Source organism: Talpa occidentalis, unplaced genomic scaffold (genome assembly GCF_014898055.3).
Source record: "Talpa occidentalis isolate TD23 unplaced genomic scaffold, MPIMG_talOcc4v2.1 talOcc4.8, whole genome shotgun sequence".
NCBI classification, from domain to species: Eukaryota; Metazoa; Chordata; class Mammalia; order Eulipotyphla; family Talpidae; genus Talpa; species Talpa occidentalis.
The window spans coordinates 72,601,283-72,613,250 of record NW_023605194.1 but is presented as its reverse complement, the minus strand read 5'-3'; the positions used below and the strand labels follow the sequence as shown (position 1 = coordinate 72,613,250).

The 11,968-nt window shown below is 51.1% G+C and overlaps 1 protein-coding gene across 1 annotated transcript in view; it reads left to right on the top strand.

Annotated features, from left to right (window-relative positions):
• Window positions 1-1,468: 1,468 nt before the first annotated feature.
• Window positions 1,469-11,968, top strand: part of MAPKAPK2 (MAPK activated protein kinase 2) — a 45,021-nt gene continuing 34,521 nt past the window's right edge. Inside the window, exon 1 of the mRNA XM_037497467.2 lies at window positions 1,469-1,941. Coding sequence (XP_037353364.1) covers window positions 1,666-1,941 — 276 coding nt within the window. The 5' untranslated portion in view covers window positions 1,469-1,665. The remainder of the gene's footprint in view (window positions 1,942-11,968) is intronic.

The window sequence follows — 11,968 nt, the reverse complement described above, 5'->3', positions numbered from 1 at the left end:
CTGCTGCTGCTTTTCACCCTGGTAATCACAACATTCTTGTCTTGTGAAGCTGTAAAAAGGAATTCACAGACTTTTCAGATAAGTAAGCAGAGAGAAGCAAACTTTGTTTGAGTAAAGAAAGTTTATTTAGGAAAAAGGACAAAGAGCAAAGACTCCCGTGGTGTCTAAAGTACTGGGGAATATAAACTTTCTTTCCCTCATTATTTTAAAGTTCCATCAGTCTCTCTGTGATTGGTTAGTTCTCGTTGGTCTCAATCTGCTACTGTACTTGGGATCTTCCTACATCACATCCCTTATCTTTTAACATGCTTTTATCATCCTTGATCCAGAATGTCCTGTTGCCCCTAGTCCTGGGGTGTTGGACTAGTTCCCTTTGGGATTTTGTTGCCCTCATTTCTGGATCTCCCCTTATTCCTCTTTTTTTTTTTTTTTTTAAATATTTATTTATGCCTACAAGAGCTGGGGTGTAGTTCAGAGGTGCGGAGTGTTCTGGTGTGTCCCCACCAGAGACAAAGTGGGGAGCGGACCCGGCAGATCCATTGAAATGCACTGCTGGGGGATTGAATTGTGCTGCAGTGGCTGCAGATTGCTTCTTAGAGCTGAGACTTAACTAACCCCTTCTGCCACCAGGGAGGCCCTTCCCTTATACTTCTTGTTGCCTTTATCTCTGAAGCTTCTTTAACTCTCCTGAAGTCCCTGCCTGCACTGTCTCTGAAGCAACCCGATTACCCTAATTTGCCGTATGACTTGCAGCCAGTCCAAGACCAGCTCACCCTGTCTTCTTTTTAGGCTAATTTACATGGGGAAAAAAAAAATCAAAAAACAATGTTCAAAGGTACACAATAAACCTATATTAAAAAAAAAAATCCTGAGAAAAGAAACTCAAAACTCGGATAAAAATGTTCAAGCCAAGAAAATGTTTAACATCTGTCCCGCACCCATCCCAGGACTGAAGGGCCGCCAGCTCCAGCGCACCCCAGGGTCTCCTCCAGCTCCCACCTACCAGCTAAGCCTCCTGCAAAATCCACCCCCTCTCCAATTCGCTGCGGCTGTCTAAAAAAGCCAGACAACTGGAGAAAAGTACAATTCAGCTCTGCTACTCGAATGTGAGTCGCACAGCTCCTTCCACACGCCTTCTCCTTTCCTATCTTGGCCGGGCCAAGAACGCGGCTCCAGGTCCCACGCGCTTTGGCCAGCCCCGCCCTCCTTCCGCGCCCAGCAGCGCGCGTCCTCCCCTTTAAGGCTGGCCCCTCCCCCACACTCACGCCTCCCGGCCCCGCCTCACCTCCCAAGCCCTGCCCCCTCCGACCCTCCCCTTTAAGACCGGCCCCGGACGCAGACAAGGCTGTGACGCGGCCGCCGGCGCGGGGCTGGGTACTTTGTCGCGCGGCCGCTTCCCCCCGGCCGGGCCCCCGCCGTCCCGCGTTCCCCCGCGCGCCAGGCCCCCGGGGGGAGGGAGGGTGGAGCAGGGCCGGTGGGCGCCAGGGGCGCACGGCGGGATCCACGGAGCCCAGCGACCCGCCGAGCCTGGAGCCGGGCGGGGGCGGGGAAGCCGGCTCCAGCGCGGAGCAAACTTCGCGGCCGGGCGGGGGGTGGCGGGGACCCCGTCCGGAGCCGGAGGAGGGGGCGGCCGCGGGCCCTCCCGCGCCCGCGCCGCCGGCCACCATGCTGTCCAACTCCCAAGGCCAGACCCCGCCGGCGCTCTTCCCCAGCCCGCCGCCGCCGCCGCCCCCCGCCCCGGCGCAGCCCCCGCAGCCGCCCCCCGCGCCGGCGCAGCCCCCGCTGCAGTTCCCCCAGTTCTACGTCAAGTCGAGCCTGCAGATCAAGAAGAACGCCATCGTCGACGACTACAAGGTCACCACCCAGGTCCTGGGGCTGGGCATCAACGGGAAAGTTTTGCAGATCTTCAACAAGAAGACCCAGGAGAAATTCGCCCTGAAAGTAGGTTTGGGGGCCCGGGGAGGGGCGCGCGGGCCGAGGGGCGCTCCCGCGGACGCCCGGCACCCCGCGCTGTCCCGAGCGCGCCGGTCCTCCCCTCCACCCGAGCGGGCCGCGGGGCTGTGGGTCCCGGCGCCCGGGTGCCAAGTGCGCCGCGGGAGGGCGGGCGGCGGGGAGGGCAGGGCCGGGCGGACCACGCCGCGGGCGCGGGGCTTCCGGTCACCTCGGGCGTGAGTGGCCGGGACCCGGGAGGACCCGGGAGGACTCGGGAGGACTCTGCCATTTTGGGGTTTGAGCGGGATCCAGCCGAGTCGGAACGCCCGGCTCCGGGACACCTCTGCTGCTTCACTGTCTCAAGGAAGTGATTTCGGGGGTCATGGCTCCCCCCTCCCCCCGCTCCTCTCTTTCTTTCTGTGGGCCCATTACTCATTGAACTGGTTGGTCTGTTGGTGTGGAGAAGTCGGATCTCAGAGATTTTTATTTAGCCTCGCTCCTTATTTGGGAGCCGGAATGTGTGATTTCACTTCCCGGGGCCTCGCGGGTGCCGCCGTGCCGCCCTGGGGTGCGCCGACCCGGGCGGTGCGAGGCAGGAGATTCCGCGGGGACCCCGCCTCCCGGGCGCGGGGGAGGGATTGTTTTGATCCGAGCCAGGCCCCCTCCTACCTCCAGTGTCTGGGAGGCTCCAGATGGGAGGCCAGCAGGCTCCGGCGCGGTGTCTGCTGTTTCCATAGCTCCATTGATCGTTGTGAACCAGGTCTGTACACCGCGGCTTGGCTCCGTGCTGATTCCGCAAATCGGAGCCGGAGCCTGTCACTTGAGCCCTGGATCTGGGCTGTTGGCAAATGGTCGGAGGGAGCTTTGCCCTTGAACCGGGGAAATGCAGCCTTTCTCTCTCTCTACCTCTCTCTCTCACACACTCTCCCTCTCCACCCCCCCTTGCTTCTCCCCTTCCCCCCTTTCTCCCCTTCCCCCCCTCTCTCGGGTGTGATGGGGGAGAGAGGATATTTAAGTGAAAATAACTGCTTAAGAAGTTAAATAGAATGGTCTCGAGGTCTGCTGAGATGGGTGAGTCTGCAAGCCTCATTCAGGGTCACTAAAAAGGTTTTCTCCTTTGAGGGGTTTCAGATCCAACCACATCTCTAAAGATGACACCTCAACGCCCATTTCCCTTGAGCTGTCATTAATGATTGAAGGGGGAGAAAAATACTTCCTGATACTTTCTGTGTTATATTTCTCTCTTCCGCCTACTTTTCCATGGCTAGTTGCATTTCAGTTATTAATACAAAACTCAGGTATGTGTTACAGAGTGGAACTGCTGGAATGTATATTTAGACATAATAAAGACCTGATACTTGGGGCTAGTAAAATGCAAGCATGTCTGTGTTGCCAGACTTTAAGGCCTCTAAAATGATTTCATTGCTGTGTTCACCCTCTCTTTTAGGGGAGAGCTTTACGCTAGCTCCAGTATTTCTTTGGTTCCTACTAGGAGTTGTTGATTAGTGTCGCACTGTTAGAGAAGGAATATATCAATATATTTAACACTTTAATATTTGTTTCTTAGAGCATTCTTTCCATACTGATAACTGGAGCCAGGCTGGGCTGGTGAGTGGTCTGAGTATTTCTGACCTTGGGGAGTGAAGTTGAGTGAATTTGACCACAGTTAACTTGTAACCGTGGAGGAAGTGACAGAGGTTCTTTCCAGGAGTTTTCTATCCCTTCTGAGACACCATCTGCCTTTACCCATTAACAGTTTGGGGACACTGGCTGCTCATTCTCTTGGATAGCTGGAATAGTGTATAAAGACTTCAGAACAAAAGCACTCAACTTGTCTGTGTGACAGATACACAAAACAACCACCCTCTAACATGCTCCTAGGATGCAATTCAGGTTTCTGTGGTAGTTAATGAGAGATATCTGGATATTTTCCTCCTCTGAATAGTTTTGAGAGGAAAAATTCAGCATTATTTTCAGTAACACTCATAGGTTATTCTTCTTAGGTTGGAAGTGCGTGAAGATTGAAGTTGGTGTCTGTTTTGACAGATCGCCTGCTCCCAGATCTTAATAGTTGACTCAATTGTTAAATTGTAGATTTCCCACACATCTTTGTGTAAAAACTTAATAATAGAGGAAGAAAGAAGGGATGAGACATTCAGAGACTGACAGCAGTGCCAACAGCTCTTCCATATCCAAATATTGGTTAAGACATAATTACAGCTGTGGGGAGAATCTGGTTCAAAGAACCCAGAGACGTATACCAAAGCGATTTCTAGATCTTGACTCTTGATTAACTTAACTGTAGGTGCTGAGTAGTGAGGTGATTTTCAAAACCAGGACTATTTTGATTATAAAGCAAAGGAGGAAGATGTGGGGCAGGAGGGATTGGGAAGGTGGCTGAAGAAAAATGAAGGAGACCTTTTCTCTACACATCGTACTAAACCATTCCTGGGGGTTTTAGAACAGAGAGGGCAGCAGTGGGGCCTCTGATTGGGGTTCTCAAGTTTGTTGCTTCAGAACTCTACATTGTTGATGGGGGCTAGTGGCCACAGATACCCTACTCCCTGGCCCGTGACTGCTTAGCCCTATTAAGTGAAATCAGTGTTTTAAAGAAAAAATGGTCCCAGCTGGCCCGGTTGCTGCTTTGCCTTTGCCCAGAGAGGTTACATTGAAATGTTCCTGGTGGGTGCTTTGGCACCTCACCATCTCTCCTGGCTGCTTTTGCTAAGTTCTGAGTCATGATGATACTTCAGTCAGATTTGGAAGGGACTTTAGAGGTCATCTCATGTAACCCCCTCATTTTGCAGATGAGAAAACTAAGGCCCAGAGAGAGAGAGGGGTTTGCTTAAGGCAGTTCTGGCAGTGCCAGGTCCAGAATTCTGGGCTCCCCATTACCACTCAAGCCTCTTCCACTTCAGGACCTTAGGGATGCCAGCGGCCTGGACGGGGCCTGGCTGCGGCAGCTCCTGAGCACTTCAAGCCTGAGGAGCTCTTCTGCCCCCACCCCGACTCCATACTGTCATCGTGGGAGTGCTGGGTGGATATTCATCACCCCTCTGGGCAGTAATACCCCAAATTGAAGGGGCCGTTTACAGGTAAACTTAGCAACTCCATGAGTTTTGAGTTTGTGGTAACGTCCTTTTCCATCCCTGCCCTTTTAAGGGAGCGATTGATAGAAATCTCATTTTTTATTATTTGTTGTAGAGGATGGAATTCTAATACCTATTTCTTTGGCAGAGATGTCTAGTCTCAACCCATTTGTGCAGTAATTGGTTGTGTTCCCTGTGGGGTTCCTCAGCTGCTTCCTGCTTCACTGTGTCATGGTGACTCTTAGGTATTAGCTGAACAAATTTAATTAAAGCTGGCACCATTGTCCTCTCCTGTGTGACTCTGATTATTTGAATCATGTTATTACTTTATAAAATACAGCATGTTGTCATAACTTATCTCTGTTTATCTTTCCATTGTGTGCATTAGAGAAAACAAGGCACTGTGGTTTCTTCTCCTTTCCTTTCTCCTCGCCAGGTCACTTTAGTGTCACTGCGATATGACTTCCTCTGATGTTCAGAAGAGGGGACAGTTGGCCTCCCCTCATGGTTGGTCTGGACACCGCATCTCCAGTGTAGGCAGCACCTTCTTCAGCACACTTGTGCCTGTGCCTCTTGGCGAGCCGGATGGGTAGTGGGGCCTGGAGGGGCATTGCTCTGATGGAGCAGGATAGCTGGGTGGAATCACAAGCCAGGAAAGTTGCATTGAACCGGCTTCTTTCTGTGCAATGTGATTACAGGTAGTTACTAGTTTACTAAGCGTCCTACCATGTGCTTAGTTGTATAGGGGATACAGGTATAAAGTGACCTTAAAATTTGGTGGGCCAAGGAGCTGATTAGAAGAAAGCAAAGTTAGTAAATCAGGCAAAGTTAATCTAGGGCTGCACTGTCCAGCATGGTAGGCGATGCACATGCATGGCTATTTATAGTAAAATTTATTAAATTAAACTATATTATGACCTTGAAGACATGCTAATAAGTAAAAGAAGTCAGGGAAAGACAAAGACTGAGCTCACTTATGTGGGATCTACAACAACAACACAACTGAACTCAAAGAAAAAGAGACCACACTTGTGCTTGCTAGAGGCAGAGGGAGGAATTGGAGGAAAGTGCTCAAAAGGTACCAACTTCCAGTTACAGGTAATGTGCAGTTTGATGGCTGTAATTAACACTGTGGTCAGATATTTAGGAAAGTTGTTAAGAGAGTAGATCACAAGAGTTCTAACCTGAAAGAGAAAAATTTTTCTTGTCTTTTTATTGTGTTCGTGTGAGCTGATAGGTGTTAGCTGAGCCTGCTGTGGTCATGTCACAGTGTATGTAAATCAAACTATCATGCCATGCACCTGAAACTTAAGACAGTGGTGCATGTCAGTTGTTAAAAAAAAAGGTCAAAGGCCTCCGTGGTGGTACAAGAGGTTAAGCACAGCACTATGAAGCTATCACCAGTCAAAGCCACACGAGTTCGATCCCTGGCCAGGTAGCTACCCACATGGCGCAGCAGACCTCTCCCATCTCCCCGCTGCTCCCCGCAGTAGTGTATTTCAGAGGATCTGCCTGTTCTGCTCCCCACTCTGTCTCTGGTGAATCCTCTCACCCCACACACCTTTGGCCGATACCCCAGCTCTTCTATGCATAAATAAATAAAATAAATATTGAAAAAAAGTCAATTGCTAATCACATTTCAAGTATTCAGTAACCATACGTGACTGATCTGATGGCCATGGGGGCTGAACAGCACAGAACATTTCCATCCCCGTGGAAAGTTCTACTGGGCTTTTCTAATAGTGTTAACTTGAGTGGGTGGGATAGAGGAGCTTTGGAAGAGGGAATCCCCTGAACCCTGAAGGTGCTGAGCAGCTCACACTGGATCTGAGGAGTGAGCAGATCTGCTGAAGGTGATAGGAATCTGGACCGCATGGTTGATGAGGGGGAGCAGACGATCCTATTGCTAAGTAGGGCTGGTGGCTCAAAATCCAGCCTTACCCAACTTTGTAGTAAGAGCAGGTTTTAAAGTATTTGAGCAGCATGAAGTAAACAAACAGGATGTTGTAAAGAAAGGTTACGAATTGCTGAGGTTGGGGCCTGTGGGTTTTTGAGGGAAGGTCTGGTTTCTGGTTTCAGAGACCCTGTTCTCTTTTGGGGCCCTGGCCTGGCCCGTGTCGCTGCAGCAGGGCTTTTGGCAGTCACTGTGGCAGGGTCAAAGCCCATGGTCCTTTTTAACTGGTGAATTTTGGGATTTAATTGAACTTGAAAATAATATCCAGCTAAGATCTGGCATCAGTTATTGCTAGAAGGGTGTAGAAAAGCAGCCCTAGGCAAGACCCTAGATATTGTTGGTGGGCATATGGGAAATGAATGTCTTCCTGTGGGAGGATGAAGGTACTGGTATTCATGATGAAGATGTTTGACTGACTGGGGTCTGAGGAGTTGGGCCATCATCAGTCGATGATTTTCCTTAAGATGTAGGTGCAAGGGAGGGGCCTCGAGGAGCTGCTTCAGGGCTGTAGGCCAAATCCTGCATTTCAGGGAGGTGTCAAAGCTCCTGCCCCCTGCAGAATCCAGGGGTGCTGGAGTCTGTGCCAGGTGGGATGTCAGCGAAATTTACAGACCCCAGCATCTGTGTTTGTGTCCTTCCACTGTTCCCAGGCCGCCTGCCTGTGCACTGGACCAGGATTCTCCCTGATGATTTCAATCTGTGGTGCAGGATTTATACTCTCTGGTTCCCTTGTCTCTGCTTTAGGCACTGTCAAGAAGTCTGTTTCCTTTTCTTTTTGTACTGTGCCTTTTCAGGTGCTTCACTGTCCTGGGGGAGGGTGAGTGGGCAGTTGCCCCTTAATGTTTGGAGGGTTTCATTGGTATATTTGAAAGGGTTGCACAGGTACAGACTTTATAAGCACCTTCGAGCTGATGACACCCTCCACCACCAAGGAAAAGGCCTGGCTGATCCAGAAAGATTCAGCAGTATGTCCAAGGTGTTACTTGGGACCTGGTTCCCCGTGGGCTCCTCTTGGTCTGGATTCCTTTGGCTTTTTGGTTGCTAGGGATGATTTTACTGGATTGCAGATCTGGCGGGCAAAATGAACTCCACTAATGGGCCACTAGGATCTTTCTGTGTAGATGACCTTATAAACAGGGCCATTGGCAAAGAGCAGGGACCATGCCACTGGTCAGCTTGAAGTGCCTCACATGTAACCCAAATCAGGTTTAGTGCCTTTCCCCTGTCTTCAGTGGAGTACTGATAATTTGTATTTTAAGATATGTCTGGTTATACAGATGTAGGGATGAGCTTGTTTCTCTGGATTATATGCTAGATTTGAAGAGAGGAAACATATTTAGCCCTTTTTTTGTGACCTTGAGTAGGTCAGTTAAACTTTTCAGGGCTCAGTGTGCACATCAGAGGGTCAGGCCCATTTAGAGAAGGTTAAGATAGAGATGGGGAGTTCCTTGTTTTCCCACCTGAAACTCTTCATTTTAAGGTGTCGGACCAGATAAGGCTGCTGTGATTGGCTGCGCAGGCTGTGCCTTGTGTGGGGCTGCCTGGCCCAAGGACGAAACCTAGGGCTGAAACTAGCCTCGCCCTACTCCCCCACCTCTCTGGCTAGATCCACTTATCAGGCTTTGCCTTGGCATATGGTTGGGGCCATCCACATATGTGCTATTTATAAATCACTCAAAGGTATAATGTGGGCTAGGGCCTATTGTCAGGTGACAGTTGAGGCTTGAGTCCTAAAGTTGGTACCACTCTTAACCTGTGTAAGAAGGGTTATCAGAAGTATAGGGAAGCAAGAGGAGAGGGGACTACCTGGTGATTACTGTTCTGTTTTCTTCCTGCCCACTCATGGCTAAAGTAGTGCTTATAGCTCTGGAGCTTTGTGGGGTTCTGTGTGCCAGGCCGTCAAGATTTGGTTGGAGGAGGAAGAGCCACAGTGCAAAGGGGGATAGGTTGTGTTCAGCTTCTGTCACTGTAGAGTTCTTGGGGTCTTTATTCTCTTGATTCAGTGAATGCTTTGATATACTAGCTGGCAGGTGGTAGAGGCTCAGACTTGGTCCCGATTTAAGCCCTGTCTTTAACTGATGTTCGCTTCTAACACCAACCAAGTTGTGTTTATTCAGCTGGGTACCCAAGCTGTCTAAAAGGGTTATGTGAAAGGACATCTTATTTTTTTCTTTAATTTCAGTTTTCATTTATTTACGCATATAAGAACTGAGGTGTAGGCCAGAGGTGCAGGGGGTGAGAGGACTTACCAGAGACAGAGTGGGGAGAAGAACAGGTGGATCTACTGAAATACACTGCTGAGGGGAATCAGTGGACGAGACAGGAGAGGTCTGCTGTGCCATGTGGGTAGCTCTCTGGCCCGGGATCGAACTCAGGCCTAGTGGATGGTGATAGCGCTGAGACTTAACCTCTGAGCCACCAGGGAGGCCCCAAGAGCATCTGATTTTTGAGGGATGTTCCCAGGCATCTCCAGAGATAGTGTCCATCTAGGGCTCATCTGAGGTAAAGAATAATGACCGCAGGCAGAAGCTGCATGGCTGCCCTGGAGGAACATAGGGCCATGCTGTCGATGCCTGTTCTCTGGCTTATGTCTGTGAGGATTCTTCATTTGAACCTGAAGTAAAGTGGACTATCTCCAGTGCTGGGTAAGGGAGGGACCTAGGAGGAGACCCACTGGCAGTCCTCCTTCCAGCACCTCTCCCTGCATGCTTCTCCGGGGCTCTTACCTTCCTGGCCCCTCCCCAGGCTGATGATTTAAGTTGGTCCCTTTGCTGATTATCCACATTGTTTTGAGGCTCCTAGCCCACACTGGGCATTTGCAAGCTGGCCTCCTGGCCAGGGCCCAGAACAGTTACTCAGCCCCTCTGTCCAGTAGCTAATAATAAACCTGCCTCTGCCATGGTCTCCCCTCACAGCCAGGCTCCGATGTCCTGATATCTGCCCCAGGTCTTCTTGCCTCATGCTGGGCTGCTGTTCACTTTTCACTCACATCCTCCCTTTTGCCTTCTCTTCCAGTACGGGCTTGTAGGTGGTTTTGGGCCAACTTGCTTTTCTGAGTGCTGGGAGTCAGCTGTGGTTGGTGCTTCTCTGTCAAGATTTATGTGTACAAAGGCCGTGAGGAGCTACCTTCCCTGCCAGGGGAAGGGTCAGACGGGGGGAGAATGAATAAGTTCAGCTAGTCACATTTTCTGCTGTGCTCACCACGGCACCGGCCTCCTCAGACACCCGCTGCCAGAAGGGATGTGGGATGAGTCGGAGAGCCCCACTTGAGGCTCTCCCAGACCCTCACTGGAGCTGCCCTGTGACTGAGCTCGCAACCTACTCTGGACTCCTGCCCACTTACTAAACTCTCCTCTCCTCCTCTGCAGTGTGGAGCTTCAGGTTACCACATTCAAAAGTGTGACCTCATCTCCTTGGCTTCCACGCATAACTGGGGCCTCCTTCCTGAGTTAGGCCCCTCTGGTCCAGCGACCTGCGGAATATCCCAGAGAGCACGGGTCTCTCCTTCCTTTGACTGTGAGGGCAAGGGCTTTGGTGATCTGCTCATTCATTGAGGTAGCCTCTTTTTCTGCTGCCATGGATCTTGGGGACCGTAGGACAAGGTGAGGAAAGGGCCTTAGGTAGGTGGGATACTTGCCTAACTGATAGATACTGAGTGCAGCTTTCCTGAAATTTGATTTGGTGCTCTACTTTCTGATGGGTCTAATACTGGAACAGGTGTTGGTACTGATCTTGCACAGGTGAATTCTGTGTCAATTTATGGGATTAGGGTTCATTTGGGAGGAGGACAATATTGGGGGGGAGTGATAGCCAAGAGATAGGACGTGGGGGGGGGGGGAACTGCCTTCAGCTAAGGGTACTTATCCAGACTGTCTCCATGACAGCCTCCTATCTGTCCCCCAGGAAATGGGCCTCATTTCCTCTGCAGGGAGAGATTTATCTGCCAAGACCCATTGGCCTCTGGAGGGGAGGAGTTGGGTGTAAATGCTAAGAGTTTATTTTTAACTCTGACAGAAGGAGCCCTGTCCTTGGAGTAGCCGTACTCACCCCCTTCTCTCCCTACCCCAGAAGCCTTCCCTGGCTCCTGTAATTCTTAGAGGAAGACTAGAAGAATTTTAAGTGCCAGGCTTCTAAGGGCTGGGAAGGGGAAGCCTCTCTAAGTGAAGGATCCGTGGATTGCTCGTCATCCCGACTTCTGCAGCGCTCCCGGGGGCTGGGGCAGGAGGGAGAGGGGCACCCCCGGGCACTGAGGTCTCTGTGGAACTTGGGCATCCTGGGAATGCAGGTGGACCGCCTGGGGCTGGGCCTGGCGAGGCTGCTTGTTGCACTGGTGAAGCAGCCAAGGCACAGGCGCGCTGAAGGGCGGAAGCTGCGAGGGCAACGTGGGCAGGTGCAGTGATCTGCCTTGTGAAGTCGCGTGTGCAGACATGCCGTCTGCTATTCCTCCCGACCGCCGGGCCCATGCACATCCCATCCCTTCCACTGGAGCAGATGTGGGGTTCTCAGCGACTTCAGACCCTGAGTGCCCCCTTCCCTGGACAACCCTCACATCACCTGTGCTGTGAGGAAGGAGGAAAAGACACACGAGTGCCCTTTTGCCTGCTTCTCAGCTCTTCTTGATTTTCGAGCTTGTTTGGTTACCTTGCCTTAGATTTTTAAAAAGAACATAAAATCAGATTTGAGGTATAGTTAGAGAAGGGAAGGATAGAGAGTAGTGAGCAGGTGATGGGCAGTAGAAATGCAGGTCTTGCCCCTTCAATTCCTTGGAACTCAGTGGGGGATTCGTTTGCCTGCTGCCCAGCTCAAGCCCCTCAGTAGGTTCTCTTCCTGCCCTACCCAGGGGCTCTCCAGATCCTGCTCCATGCCCACCCGGCTCTTTCTTTCTGAATGAGCGCTGTTTCAGCTGAAGTGGTTTATATGTGCTGTTTCCCAAATAGGACTCCGCTTTCCCACACCCACGCCTTTGCCTGTGGGATGCAGCTCATCCTTCCAT